Source organism: Crocodylus porosus, unplaced genomic scaffold (genome assembly GCF_001723895.1).
Source record: "Crocodylus porosus isolate Cpor-Errol unplaced genomic scaffold, CroPor_comp1, whole genome shotgun sequence".
Classification (NCBI taxonomy): domain Eukaryota; kingdom Metazoa; phylum Chordata; order Crocodylia; family Crocodylidae; genus Crocodylus; species Crocodylus porosus.
Window position 1 is genome coordinate 13,567 of NW_017728953.1, and position 13,840 is coordinate 27,406.

General features: G+C 65.9%; 2 protein-coding genes across 2 annotated transcripts; one reads left to right on the forward strand and one right to left on the reverse strand.

The window, feature by feature from the left end:
• Nucleotides 1–494: 494 nt before the first annotated feature.
• On the forward strand, nt 495–6,509 carry DDX23 (DEAD-box helicase 23). The gene is made up of 17 exons (XM_019556468.1): nt 495–603; nt 790–989; nt 1,131–1,229; nt 1,393–1,495; nt 1,609–1,674; nt 1,909–2,047; nt 2,151–2,284; nt 2,502–2,614; nt 2,781–2,924; nt 3,288–3,513; nt 3,720–3,865; nt 3,954–4,131; nt 4,212–4,454; nt 4,727–4,878; nt 5,063–5,171; nt 5,432–5,606; nt 5,849–6,509. The coding sequence occupies exons 2-17, from the start codon at nt 790–792 to the stop codon at nt 6,070–6,072; spliced, it is 2,451 nt and encodes an 816-aa protein (XP_019412013.1). The 5' UTR covers nt 495–603; the 3' UTR covers nt 6,073–6,509.
• A 643-nt stretch (nt 6,510–7,152) lies between these two features.
• Nucleotides 7,153–13,353, reverse strand: CACNB3 (calcium voltage-gated channel auxiliary subunit beta 3). Its single transcript, XM_019556469.1, has 13 exons — nt 13,309–13,353; nt 11,233–11,355; nt 10,437–10,559; nt 10,206–10,321; nt 10,058–10,122; nt 9,838–9,857; nt 9,480–9,560; nt 9,051–9,109; nt 8,899–9,008; nt 8,668–8,819; nt 8,357–8,452; nt 8,136–8,285; nt 7,153–8,033 (listed from the first exon to the last, which is right to left on the reverse strand). The coding sequence occupies exons 1-13, from the start codon at nt 13,351–13,353 to the stop codon at nt 7,731–7,733; spliced, it is 1,443 nt and encodes a 480-aa protein (XP_019412014.1). The 3' UTR covers nt 7,153–7,730.
• Between the last annotated feature and the right edge of the window lie 487 nt (nt 13,354–13,840).

Genomic DNA, 13,840 nt, shown 5'->3' on the forward strand with positions numbered 1-13,840 from the left:
GGACTGTGGGGTGGGAGTGGCTTTTGTTTTACAGACCTTTTGTCTGGGGGGATGACTCTCTGTTCCATGTTCAATGTTATTAAAAAGCTTATTTATTATGGAAAATACAGTGGATAGTAGCAGCCTGTGCCCAGTGTGCCTCTTGTCTGTGGAGGGTGGGCAGCCTCTGGTAGAGGGGCAGGGAGGTGACCTGGGCGGGAAGGAGCGTCGGTGACAGAGCCAGGAGCAAGGCCTCCAGGTGTGGAGCAGGGGTGCCCCCCGCGGCCCGCTCCAGCCTGCAAGGGGTTAATCCCAGAGCGGAGCCCGGCCCGCAACTACATTTCCCGGCGTGCCCCGCGGCCGCGCTCGCCTTCCCAGCGTGGCGCCGGCTGAGCCAATGGGACCGCTTTCCGGTACGGTGCCGCGGCGCTTGCTGGGAGCTGTAGGCGCTGAGCCAACGCAGTCGGGGCCGGCCTGGCCGCGCGGCGCCTCCTGGGAGCTGTTGTCGCCGGGGCAATGGACTCGCCTTCCCGGCATGCCGCGCGGCGGGGCCCGGTTCCGGAGCGAGCCCGCTAAGATGGCGGCGGCGGCGCGGGGAGCTGGGGCCTGGTGACGCCGACGGTGGTAAGCGTGGTGGGACGCCCGGGCCCCTTCCCCACCTCCCCTAGCTCGTTCCTCGGTTTCCTGGGAGGTCGCCCGCCTGCTGGGGCCCCGCGCCCTGCTCCCCCCACGATGCCCGCGGGAGCTCCTTCCGGCGCCGGGGACAGCGGGGTCTCGCCTCCGGTCCTGACAGCGTTTCGGCCCCGGCAGATGGCGGGGGAGGTGGTGGAGAAGAAGGAGCGGGACCCGTCCCCGGCCAAGGAGGATCGCAAGCGCTCGCGCTCCCCGGATCGAGACCGGGAGCGCGACAGGAAGAGCCCCCCGGGCAAGGACAGGAAGCGCCACCGGTCCCGGGAGAGGCGGCGGGGCAGCCGCTCGCGGTCCCGCTCCAGGTCCAAGTCAGCCGACAGGTGCGGAGCAGGGGCAGGGCCCCGGGGAGGCGGTGGGGGCGCAGCCGGCTCCGCTCCCAGACAGGGGGCAGGGGTTGTTGGCGCGGGGGGACAGGCAGACCCGGTGTCTGCAGCCGCTGCCACGGGGCTCTGCCCTCACAGGGAGCGGCGACACAAAGAGCGGGAGCGCGACAGGAGCAAGAAGGACCGTGACCGGGAGAAAGATGGGCACCGGCGGGACAAGGACCGCAAGCGCTCCAGGTCTGTCGCGATGGGGTGGGGGCATGGGACGAGTGGGTGGAGGCTCCCTGCCTGGCCGGGAGGGCGGGGAAGACGAGGGGAGTTGGAGCGGGTGGGTGAGATCCTGCCAGCAAGGCGCTGGAGGGGACCGAGCTGGGACCCGTGCCTGGTTTCCCCTGCGCAGGAGCTTGTCCCCGAGCCGAGGCAAGGACTCCAAGTTCCGGAAGGACAGAGACTCCCGCAGGGCGGCGGAGGAGGAGGAGGATGCGGCGATGAGGAAGGAGAAGGTGGGGTGTCGGGGAGGGGCAAGCACAGCCTGGCACTGGGTCCTCTCTCTGCCTGGTGCGGTGTGGGGCTGGCACAGCTTTAGGGCTCTGATGGCCCCATCCTATGTTTGCAGGCCCAGCCCCTGTCGCTGGAGGAGTTGCTGGCCAAGAAGAAGGCTGAAGAGGAGGCAGAGGCCAAGGTGAGGATGAGCAGTGCCGTACGCTGTTGGGGGGCTGCCTCCTTCCCTCCCCGCTGCTGGGCCCAGTCTTGGCAGTAGTGCAGATAGAAAGCTGCTCCCCTCTGGGTCCCTGGCTCTGCGCTGTGCAGTGGGGTTGCAGCAGGCGGTCCGTTGTGGCTGGGGCTGCATGAGAGGATGGGGGCATGGCGGGTGCTGCCCTGCTGGGCTGTGCTTACTGCCTTCTCTGTTCTCCAGCCCAAGTTTCTCTCCAAAGCTGAGCGGGAGGCCGAGGCGCTGAAGCGGCGCCAGCAGGAGGTGGAGGAGCGGCAGCGGCTGCTGGAGGAGGAGAGGAAGAAGAGGAAGCAGTTCCAGGATATGGGGAGGAAGATGCTGGGTGAGTGCCTGTCGGGGGGGTGGATTCTACCCAGCCCTAGGAGGGCCGTTGGTGCTGCCCTCGAGCGTGGGGTATGCTGAGTCTCCATTTGCCCACCCCACAGAGGACCCACAGGAGCGGGAGCGCCGAGAGCGGCGGGAGCGTATGGAGCGCGAGACCAATGGCAATGAGGATGAGGAGGGGCGGCAGAAGATCCGCGAGGAGAAGGACAAGAGCAAGGAGCTGCACGCTATCAAGGTACTCGGTTCTCCCGGTCATGCTGCTGCCCCCAGGCAGGGAGTCCGTATCTCCTGTGGGCTGGGAGACAGGACACCTCAGTTCCCTTGCAACTGTGGAGTGGGGTGGGGGCTGAAGGAATGGGGCAGGGGAGCTGGGGGCTGGCAGTCCCTTTCTCTTAGGCTCCTAGGGCTGGTTGCGTCTGCTGGGTGGGCGCTGATGACCACACTGCCTGCAGGAGCGGTACCTGGGTGGTGTGAAGAAGCGGAGACGCACTCGGCACCTGAACGACCGCAAGTTTGTCTTTGAGTGGGACGCGTCTGAGGACACGTCCATCGACTACAACCCACTGTGAGTGCAGCCCAGAGCCAGGGCTAACTGGTGCCATGGAGTCACCTGTTCAGGGCAGAGGAGGTCTTCCCCCGTCGTCATCTCCAGGTTTCCCTACCTGTTGTGGAGCACCAGAGCAGCCTGGGGTGCCACCATAGCTGCCCTGACCCCATCGCCTCTTGTGCAGGTACAAGGAGCGGCACCAGGTGCAGCTGCTGGGCCGTGGCTTCATTGCCGGCATTGACCTGAAGCAGCAGAAGCGAGAGCAGTCGCGCTTCTATGGAGACCTGATGGAGAAACGGCGGACGCTGGAGGAGAAGGAGCAGGAGGAGTGAGTGGCTGCTGTGGTGAAGGGGGGTGGGGTTCTCGGGCTTGGCTCCAGGCTTGGGAGGTTCTGTCACCAGACGTGTTTTGGGGGCATAGGTTGCGGCGTGGGGCCTCGGGTCTGGCCTACGGCTGCAGGGTTGTTAGGGCCGGTCACTAGCTGCCCTGCAAGTGTGCAGGAATGGGGCATGAGGGCAGGTGGTTTGGGTGCAGGTGTGAGTCCTCCGTGGGCCTGGAGCTGAGGTGCTTCTGGGATACCTGCGGTGAGGCTGGCTGCATTCTGCCCCATGTTTGCCCAGCAAGGGTGGCAGGTGGTTTCTGCTCAGCAGAGCACATGGGAGACCCGATTACTGGTGTCCCCTCCCTGCAGGGCCCGGTTGCGCAAGTTGCGGAAGAAGGAAGCGAAGCAGCGCTGGGATGACCGGCACTGGTCGCAGAAGAAGCTGGACGAGATGACAGACCGAGACTGGCGCATCTTCCGCGAGGACTACAGCATCACCACCAAGGGTGGCAAGATCCCCAACCCTATCCGCTCCTGGAAGGACTCCTCCTTGCCCCCCCACATCCTAGAGGTGATAGACAAGTGCGGCTACAAGGTGAGTGCAAATTCCCTCTCCCTGCCAAGGGTGCACAGCCCATTCTCGCCACAAGCTGGACTCAGTCCCTGGCCCAGGATTCCTGGTCTGGGAGGAATGTGGTTTAAGGTAGAGGGGCCTGGGAGGCCTGGCTGTCAGCCCCCTTTGGCCTGGCTGCCCTGCGGGACTCTGGTCCCTTCTCACTGGCTCCATTCCCTGCTGTCCAGGAGCCCACCCCCATCCAGCGCCAGGCCATCCCCATTGGCCTGCAGAACCGCGACATCATTGGCGTGGCTGAGACTGGCAGCGGCAAGACGGCTGCCTTCCTGATCCCCTTGCTAGTTTGGATCACCACGCTGCCCAAGATCGACAGGTGAGAGCTGCCGGCCTGGGAGCAGGGCAGGGAGGGCAGATGGGATGGCTGGGTGGCACGGTCTCATGCCTACCGTGTCACCATGCAGGATCGAAGAGTCGGACCAGGGCCCCTATGCTATCATTCTGGCCCCCACACGAGAGCTGGCCCAGCAGATCGAGGAGGAGACTATCAAGTTTGGGAAGCCGCTGGGCATTCGCACTGTGGCTGTGATTGGGGGCATCTCCCGTGAGGACCAGGGCTTCCGGTTGCGCATGGGCTGTGAAGTGAGCGCAGGGTCAGACCCTGGCTGGGGGTGGGAGGGGCCAGGGGAGTGCAGTGGGTCTGATGCTGGCACCCTTCGCAGATCGTCATTGCCACACCGGGCCGGCTCATCGACGTGCTGGAGAACCGGTACTTGGTGCTGAGCCGCTGCACCTATGTGGTGCTTGATGAGGCTGACAGGATGATTGACATGGGCTTTGAGCCCGACGTGCAGAAGATTCTGGAGCACATGCCCGTCACCAACCAGAAGCCTGACACTGATGAGGCCGAGGATCCTGAGAAGATGCTGGCCAACTTCGAGTCGGGCAAGCACAAGTACCGGCAGGTCAGCATGGGAGGGTGTTGGGGCTGCACTTGGACCCAGAAGAGGTGGTCCAGGGGGAGTTGAGGAAGTAAGGGTATGAGCCCCAGAGCCCCAGGAGGAGCCTGGGTGAGCACAGAGGCAGGGGGTGTTTCACTAGCCGGGGTGAGAGACCTGGTCCTGCCTCTTCCAGCTTCAGTCCCCCATGTCTGTCCCCCCAAACCCCCAGAAGATAGGGAGTCCCCTGAGGCCACTTCAGCCTAGGTCTTTCACTCATGTACCCATCTCTCTCACAGACGGTGATGTTCACGGCCACCATGCCACCAGCGGTGGAGCGCCTGGCTCGCAGCTACCTGCGCCGCCCAGCTGTGGTGTATATTGGCTCGGCTGGCAAGCCCCATGAGCGTGTGGAGCAGAAGGTCTTCCTCATGTCAGAGTCGGAGAAGAGGTACCGAGTCAGGAACTGTGCTGGGACTGGGGCCATGGCATCTAGCTGGGAAGCTTCATCTTTCCCAGGGGAGCCTTGGGGGTGGGGTGGGGAGCCCCGGGGCCTGCTGTGGCTGGGAGGTGCCTCTGCAAGGTCTTGTTGTCCTGTCCTGCCTGCTGATCCCCACCCCCTTTTCCCCCAATAGGAAGAAGCTGCTAGCCATCCTGGAGCAGGGCTTCGACCCACCCATCATCATCTTCGTTAACCAGAAGAAGGGCTGTGATGTGCTGGCGAAGTCACTGGAGAAGATGGGGGTAGGTGGTGCCACGGGGCTGAGGGTGCTGCCTGTGCAGCTTGGCTGTGGTGTAGCCACTGGGCCCTGCAGATCCTGCGTCTTATGCAGGAGGGGGTTCTGGCTTGGGCCCGTTCCCACCCGCAAGGGCTGTGCAGCGTTCGCTCTTCTGGGGCCTGCGGCGCCTGCTGGGTGGGGGGTCACCAAGCCCTTGCCAGGTTGGGGGATGCCATAGTACCAGCACCCAACCCAGCTCTGAGCTGCCTTTTCATGTCTGAACAGTACAATGCCTGCACCCTGCACGGTGGCAAGGGCCAGGAGCAGCGAGAGTTTGCCCTGTCCAACCTGAAGGCTGGTGCGAAGGACATCCTGGTTGCCACGGACGTGGCTGGCCGCGGTATCGACATCCAAGACGTCTCCATGGTGGTGAACTATGACATGGCCAAAAACATTGAAGGTGAGTCCCTGCCTCCCCCCTGTGCATCCCCCAGGCTCAGTCGGGCACGTGGGTGACTGTTGGGGTGTAGAGAACATGTTTGGTGGGGGCCGTGTGCCAGGTCGGGATGAAGCACAGAGCCACCAGTTGCCACTGTGGCTGAAGGCAGGCTCCTGGCACTTGGCTTTGTTTCCAAGCTGCCGCACCCCAGAGGTGGCCACAGCTTGGCACCTTGGCGCTACCTGATTGGCTTCTCTGTGCAGATTACATCCACCGCATTGGCCGGACGGGCCGAGCCGGCAAGAGTGGTGTGGCCATCACCTTCCTCACCAAGGAGGACTCGGCCGTCTTCTACGACCTGAAGCAGGCCATCCTGGAAAGCCCCGTGTCCTCTTGCCCGCCTGAGCTGGCCAACCACCCCGATGCCCAGCACAAACCTGGCACCATCCTCACCAAGAAGCGGCGGGAGGAGACCATCTTTGCCTGAGCCACGGGATGCTGCGTGCTAACAGTTTCTCCCAGGGGAGCCTGCCGGAGAAGGGGGCCTCTTTTTGCCCCAGACTTTGCTTGTGGCTGCCAGGTATTGCCCTGTGCCTGGAGCAGCCTGGACTCCACTCCCTGCCCCTGCTCAGCCAGGCTCCACCCAGCCTGGGCTTCACCTCTCTGGGTTGGGCAGAGCTGTTAGGGAACAAGCAGGAACCAAAAAAGCCTGCTGCACCCCACCCCTCCCTGGGGTCATGGTCCAGACCTGGGAGGGGGGTTCCTGTGCCCTAGGGACCTCCTGCTGGGGCTGCAGCCACGTGACGACTTGTAGCTTGTACCTTGCCCCATGCAGCCCTGGCAGCTGGGCCTTTGGGGCAGTGCCCGCCACCCTCAGCAGAGCCACGCCGTGGCTCGAATTAAACCCTTCTGTTTTAAGCAGGATTTGGGACTGGAAGCAGACTCCTTTTGCTAGGGGCTGGAGGGGGCCTGTCTCCCCACCCCCACTCTTGGGCTTCCCACGGCTGTGGGCCCAGTCTCATGCCTCAGGGTCCCTCCTGCCCCCTCCACTGTCCCCTGTCACTTGATCCTTTTTGTTGTTTTGAGTCCTTGTTGGGCCTGGGGCAAGGAATAAACCACAGGATGTGTCCTGGGAGCTATCCCTCTGTGCCACCGGGGCTGGCTGGGGGCAGTCCAGTCAGGCCTTGAGGAGAGGGACAAGACCTGTGCACCCTTCCTGCTGGCCTGCAACACGAGCAGGGCTGTCTGGGCAGTAGATGGGGAGGGCTGCTGCCCCTGGCCCATGGTCCCCGGGACCCAAGCACAGCTTGAGGCAGGAACCAGCCTTGCTGTCTGTCCCCTGGAGCCTTCCCCTTGCCACAGCTAGGGGCTAGGGTGGGCAGCGGCACTCTAGGTCTACCTTGGCCTTGCAGCCTCCCAACGCAGGGATGCTCCTAGAGTCTACGCTTCCCAGCTGAGGCCCTGGCACAGTAGCAAGGTTGAGGCGGGGTCCCTGCAGCCCCATGGTCAATCATCATCATTTCCCCCCCCACCCCCTGCACAGGGGAAACAAGGCAGACACCACGCATGATCTGCAAAGGTTCTTGTTGAAACAGGCGATGTCGTTGGGGAGATTGGTGCTTTCTACAAAAGGTGTAACAAAGGCGCTGCTGCGGCACCGCAGGGATCGGCCCCAGCCCTCCCCAGCCCGCTCCGTCCGGCAGAGGGCAGCAGGGTGCAGTTGGTGGACGTGCATTCGTGGGTGCAATTCCAAGAGGGAGGGTGACGCGCTCGGGCAGCAGCTGCCCTGTCCCTGTCCCTCGAAGCAGTGAGGGGGGAAGGGGGCATGGGGGGAGGTGCCCAAGCCAGGAGTGGAACCTAGGAGTCCTGGCTCCTCGGGGTCTCTGTGCTGTGCTGCCACCCCCGGGAGACTGAGCCGGGTCGCCTGCAAGGAGATGATCTGTGTCCCCCCCCACCACCCTGCGCAAGGCCCTGAGGGGTCACACCCATGCAGGCTGGGGGTGGGGGAAGGAGGGGGGATGCCCCCTGCCCATGGCTCAGCTGGAGGCACACGCAAGCTCTGGGCACGCGGGGCCCTGCCCAGCAGCTCCCTGAGCCCTGTGGGGCTGCTTGGAGCCAGGGATGCCAGGCCTGGGCGGGGGGCCCTCAGTAGCTGTCCTTGGCCCAGGGCCGGCTGCGCTGCCAGTGGCCTTGGCCGCCATCGCGCTCCAGCAGGCGATCCTGGGAGTCATGCCCATTGGTGCTGTGCAGCCCGCTGTGGCGGTGCCGGTGCGGCTGGTACAGGTCGGGGTAGGTGTCGGTGTACTCGTCTTCCAGGTGCTGGGAGCCGCGCGGCGACGAGGCCGCCCAGGGCTGCCGCGATGCCTCACTCGCCTCATCTGACGGCATCAGGCTGTCGCGCTCCAGGGGCGAGTGCTCGTTGCCCTGGTCCCCCAGCAGCTGCTGGTTCTGGGGGCAGAGACCAGGGCAGGGGGTGGGCAGGGGCCACAGAGATGCAGGAACTGCTGGGGTGTGACGCACATGCTGCCGTAGCCCCCCTGCCCCTTCTACCTGGAGCTCTGGGATGGCGGTGGGTGGCGTGGCAGGGCCAGGCCCATGCGAGGGGTGGTGCGTGGCTCTCCAGTAAACCTCCAGGTATTCGGCCAGGTGCTCGCACGCGTCCTCCAGCTGGTTCTCGTCCAGGATGACGTCAAAGAGCTCCTGGGGGTAGGAGACAGGTAAGAGCCTGTCCGAGGGGTCCCCAGGGGCAGCCGGGAGAGTGGGACACTCACTGGGGGACACTGCACCAGCTTGTCGGCCGCCATCATCTGCACATTGAGATGCTTCACCTGAGACTTGCCCCGGGACTTGATGAGCCGCTGCAGCACCTGGGGGGGCACCAGGGTCACGCAGGCCAGGACATGCACAGACCCCACCCCCTCCCCGGGGATGCTCCAGGGTCCAGCTGGACCTGCTGGGGTTGAGGGGTCAACAAAACCTCTGGGCCCTGGGGCTCGGTGCCAATGTCCTAGACCCTGGGCCTTACAGGGAGTGGCAGGGGGCGCTACACGCCAGGGCTCCCAGTGGCCCCTGCCCGGCTGACCTTGGGCGAGGAGACCTTGACGTAGACGACGATGGGGGCCAGCGAGGTCTTGGCCAGCTGTGCGGGGTGGTTGATGGTGTCGGCGTCCAGCACCACCAGCTGCAGCGACTTGGCCAGCTCGAAGATACGCTCGATTTCACTCTGCACCTCCGCTGCAGGCAAGGGGGGCACAGGTGAGCCCTGGGGCTGGCACAGGCCTGGGGGGCGCGGGAGCTGGCAGTGGGCACTCACCAATGCTGGAGCGTGTGGTGGAGCGCTCGATGATGGCGCGCTTGCCTGGGTTGTTGAGCACGGAGCGCTTGGCCAGCGACAGGTCGGCCGTGACGCGGGTGATGGAGATCCTGCAGGGCACAGGGGCCATGACGCACTGGGGGGGCGCTCACCTGCCATCGAATCGGTGCTTGAGGAAGTCAAAAAGAGCCTTCTGCATCATATCGGTCACCTGCAGGCACAAGGGTCAGCGGCCCCGTGTTATCCCCAAGGTCACTGGGCTGGGGGGCAGCCTTCTACAGCCCCCCCCCCCCGCTCATTGGGCCTGAGGCCTCTGCCCCCCAGGGTCACGCAGGCCCAGACAGACCATGCCTGTGCCCGGCCCATGCATCCCCCTGCAGGACACGGTGTATCGGAGCCCCCATACTGCAAGGGGGATTCTCCGTTCACCCTGGGTCTGGATGCAGCTGGGGGACAGGAGCAAGTGGTCCTAGCTGGGTTGAGAGGAGGGGGTTGTGGAGGGCCCCCAGCCCCAGTGTTCAGGGGTGCTCCCCCCAGATTAGCAAGGGGTGGGGCCAATTTTGGGGAACCCCCCCTCCTACCTCATATCCTTTTAGGGAGGGTCCCACCAGCACCACGGGCCTCATGGAGGGGACAACGTCGTAGGGGGGGATGTGCTCTGTCTGCAGGGAGGGCAGAGGGCTCAGGGGGGGCCCCCGCAGCACCACCCCTTGGACCCTGCATTGGTGCCCCAGATCTTTGGGGTCCCTCCACGGCCCTGGAGGGCCCAGGCATCCCAGACAAGCTGCACCCCTGCCCTTCCCAGCTGGGTGGGGACATCTCTGCTCCCCTTCCTGCCCCTGGCTTGGGTAAAGGTGGATCAGCTTCATCCCAGAAGCGCAGCATCCCTGCTGCCCTCAGGCCGGCAGTGCCCACTGCCCCTGCGCCTGGAGAACTCACCTGCTTTTGCTTCTGCTTCGCTTTGGGGAGAGGAGAGGAGAGAAGAAACAGGTGCTGGTGAGTGAATTAGGAGCCACTGGGGAGGGGGCAGGAGACCTGAGAGCCCTGTGCCCCGCTGGGGGGTGCCTGGGGCAGAGGGCCCAGCTGTCTGCACCCTTGGCAGGGATCAGGCGTGAGAACGCGTGTGCAAGGGTGGCTGGGGCCGCGGCCCCCCGGTTACCTAGTGAGGGGGGAGGCGATCGCCGGGTCCCGATGTCACCAAGGCCGGAGGCGTTGCCTGGTCTCCTGGGGGGGAAGCAGCAGTGGCTGAGTGCAGGGGACAGCTGAGGAGCACCCTTGTAGCAGGCGGGCGATGCCTGTGCCCTCACCTGGCCTTCTGCTCCTGCTTGAGCCGCATGGCCTCCAGGCGCTGGGGGCTGGGCACGAACGCGATGTCTCCCCCCTCCTTCACTAGCCGCCCGATCCACCAGTCGTTGCTGTATTTCTGGGGGGAAGCGAGGGGGGGAGTCACGGTGGGGCGGGATGGGTGCTGCCCCCCTCCACAGGGGATGGTACCCAGGCGTCTGGCCTCCCCCCACCTCTGCCACCCCTGGACTCGCCTCCTTGATGTGCAGGAAGTCTTTGGCTTCGAAGTTGATGGCGGCACCCTGCACTGGGCACTCCTCATCCAGTGCGCCGCAGTAGCTGACATTGGTGCGGACGGCGAAGGCGACTGGCTTGTGCTGGGGGTGGGCGAGAAGGGGGTCAGTGCAGGCCGGGGGTCCCTGCCCCCTACTCCATGTTGTCTGCATCTGCACCTTGCGGCCCAGGAGGGCCACGACAGCACATGTAGAGGGGTGTGTGTGCATGAATGGAGGGCTTCGTGCGCGCGCGCGCGCGCGCGCGTGTGTGTGTGTGTGTGTGTGGAGGGATGTCCATGCAAGTATGGGGGGTTTACATGTGTGTTTGTGTGTGCATGCCTGGAGTGCTTGCACGTGTGTGTGGGGCGAATATATGTGCATGAGTGGAGGGCGGGTGTACATGCATGGGGTGTTTGTACGTGTGTGAGTGTGTGTGTGTGTATGTGGAAGGGTGTGTGCGCATGCATAGTGATTTCCACACGTGTGTATGTGGGGATGTGTATGCCTGCATGTGGGGGTGGTGTACACACGTCTGCACATGTGCCTGCACTTGTACGTGTGTCCATGGGGATGTGTGTGAAGGGGTGTGTGCGTGCACACATCTGTGCCTACACATGTACGCGAGTGTTCATGGGGACGTGTGTGCATGCATGCATGTGTAATGTGGAAGGTGAGTGTGGGTGTGCATGCGTGTGCCCACTCCCTGCTGCCTGCCCCCCATGACTGTATCCATGGCAGGCAGGCTGCTCCGTGTGCCCATGCCCCGCGCTGGCACCTTGGCTCTGTTGAGCTGCTGCTGGGCCTGGCTCTCCACCTGGCGCCGGGCGCTGTCGCGGTCTTCCTCCAGGGACACGTCGGAGTCCAGGGACGGGCGGCTGGTGTAGGAGTCGGCTGAACCCTGGGGGGGGGGACCTGGGCATCAGCTATGGCCCCCCCCCGTGCACAGCAGCTGCCCCCCCGCAGCGTGGCAGCGAGTGCAGTTGCTGCATCTCCCAGGTGCCAGGAGCAGGCCGAGCCCAGGGGCCCCGGGAGCGAATCCCAGCTCGCGCCTGCCCCGGGGAGGTGAAGTCAGCTCCCGGCACCAGGGAGACGGGGCAGAGCCAGCGCTGCAGCTGCCACCGCAGCCCCCACCCCCTGCCCGCCCAGGGCAGGGGGGCACCCGCAGCTCGGTGGGCCCAGCCCTTCGCTCCTGGGCACAGGAGCAGCCGTGCCGCATCCCAGCCCCTGGGCCTGACAGGCACCAAGTACGCACCCAGGCCATGTCCTCCCTGCTGCAGCCCCCCCACCTCCTTTGCTGCTACACCAGGGCTGGCCGGACTCCTGGATCCGCCTGCAAGTGCAGGGCTTGGCCCGACTCCTGGGGTCTCCAGCCGCCCGCGTCACATCTGAGCCTCAGTTCCCCCCGCCCCACGGAGCTGGTGCTCCCTCCCCTGCCACAGTCCTCGGATGGGGTCAGTCCTGGCCTCGGCTCCAGGGCGCATCCACGCCCAGTGCAACACGTGAGCGTGAGCAGGCCCGTGTGCACAAACGCACGTCAGACATCCACACCCGCCGCTATCGCAAGGCATGCGTTCATGAGCGCCAGGGCACAAGCGCATGCCCAAGCGTGGGATGCATGTGTGTGTCCCAGTGCAGGCCTGATGTGGGGGGGTTATGGCATGACCGCACGTTGGGAGTGGGGCCCTGCGTGTCAGCTGTGTGACGCTGGCGTGTCTCAGGGCTTCTAGCATGTGCCCCCCCCCCCCCGGCCAATCACTCTCCCTGCAGTGACCTTTGCTCCCTTGCAGGCCTGGGAAGCAGAGGCAGAGATGCCCCCTCCCCTCACCTCCCGGTCCCATCTGGCTCCCTCCCCACCCCCCTGCGGCCGTGCCCGGGGCTCCCGCTGCTTGGCAGATGCCCTGGGAAATGCCAGGCGCGGCTGCCTGGGGGGAAGCGCTTGTGTGACTGCATCTAATTATCCAGCCCCCTGGTGCCCACCCACGCGCTGCAGAGCCGGGCAAAGCGCCCCCACCACAGGGCAGCACCGGGGGCCGCCGGCACCAACCCTGAGCTCCCAGGAGCCTGGTACCCCCTGCCCCCAGTCTAGGCAAGGGGACCTGGTGCCCAGGCCGGAGGCCATGGCAGTGGCCACCCCAGCAAACAAGCACCCCACGGGGCGCTGCACAGACAGGAACGGAGCTGAACCCTGCCCCCCCAGCCCCTCCCTGCTGGGAGCCTCCTGCTTAATTGAACAACTCCTGCTGCGGCCCCGAAACGAAGTAGGAGCTGTGGTGAAATATTTATAGGCCCCTGGATCTGCACCCCCCGCCCGTGGCCTCTGCCCCCTCCCCAGGACACACTCCCTGTCCGGCACGGTGGCAGGGCTGGTGCTCGCCCACGCCCACGTCGGGCCAGGCAGGGACAGGAGCTGCCCAGCCTTCTGGTATGGCCGCCCCAGGGGCCTGCGGGCGCTCTTATGTGGCGCGTGGGGCCAGCGCCAGGGCCGGGGTCGGTGGGACCCTGCCAGCTCAAGCATCGCAGATGGCTCACGTGGCCCCGGGTCCTAGTGCCACGTGGCCCCGGCAGGCTCCATGGAGGGGGCCTCCAGAGCCCCCCCAGCACTGGTGCCAGGCCCTTTGCCTGCACCCGCGGCGCTGAGCTGCCGGCTCCCCTCCCTCTGCGCCAGCCATCCCCGGCGCCCACCTCCGCCATAGCGCTGTATAAATAGCTCAGCCAGGGGTGGGGTCTGCTAGGAGCCCCCCCACCGGCCCCAACCAGGGGGGCCTGGCCCTGGCACCCGCCTGCAGGCTGGGGGGGCACCGCCGCGGCCAGCTCCATCGCCCCCTCCCCTGGGCCGGCACTCCCCACTCACCACCTCGGAGTCCTCGAAGCCATGGAGATAGGAGTCGTCATACATGGAGGAGCTGCCGTGGGGGGGTCGCGGCGAGGAGGAGGGGGGCACCGGGGTGCGGGCTGGGCTGCCCTGTGCCACCGGGCTCGGGGCTGTGCGGGGGAGGCTGGGGCCGGGCCGGGCTGGGCTGGGCACGGTCCCGGTGCCAGGGCCTGGCTGCACCTGCCTGCGGGGCTGGCGCGGGGGGAGCGTGGCAGGGCGGGGGGGCGTGGCGAGGCGCGCGGGGGAGTGCGGGGAGCCGGCAGCCGGTGCAGCACAAGGGAAACAAAGAGCTGGGAGAGGGAAGGGCCGGATCCGGCGGGAGGAGGCAGGCTCATCGCCGCGGCAACGCGGGGGGGTGGCTGTGGCGAGGGCTGCTCCGTGCACGGGCCACAGGGGCCTTGCCCTCAGCCTGGCCCGGAGCCGCCGGCCTGGCACTGCTGCCCCTCGGCACCAGCCTGCTCCTCTGCTCACGCGGGCCTTGGCACGGGCCGGGCGGCCCCGCGCGAGGACC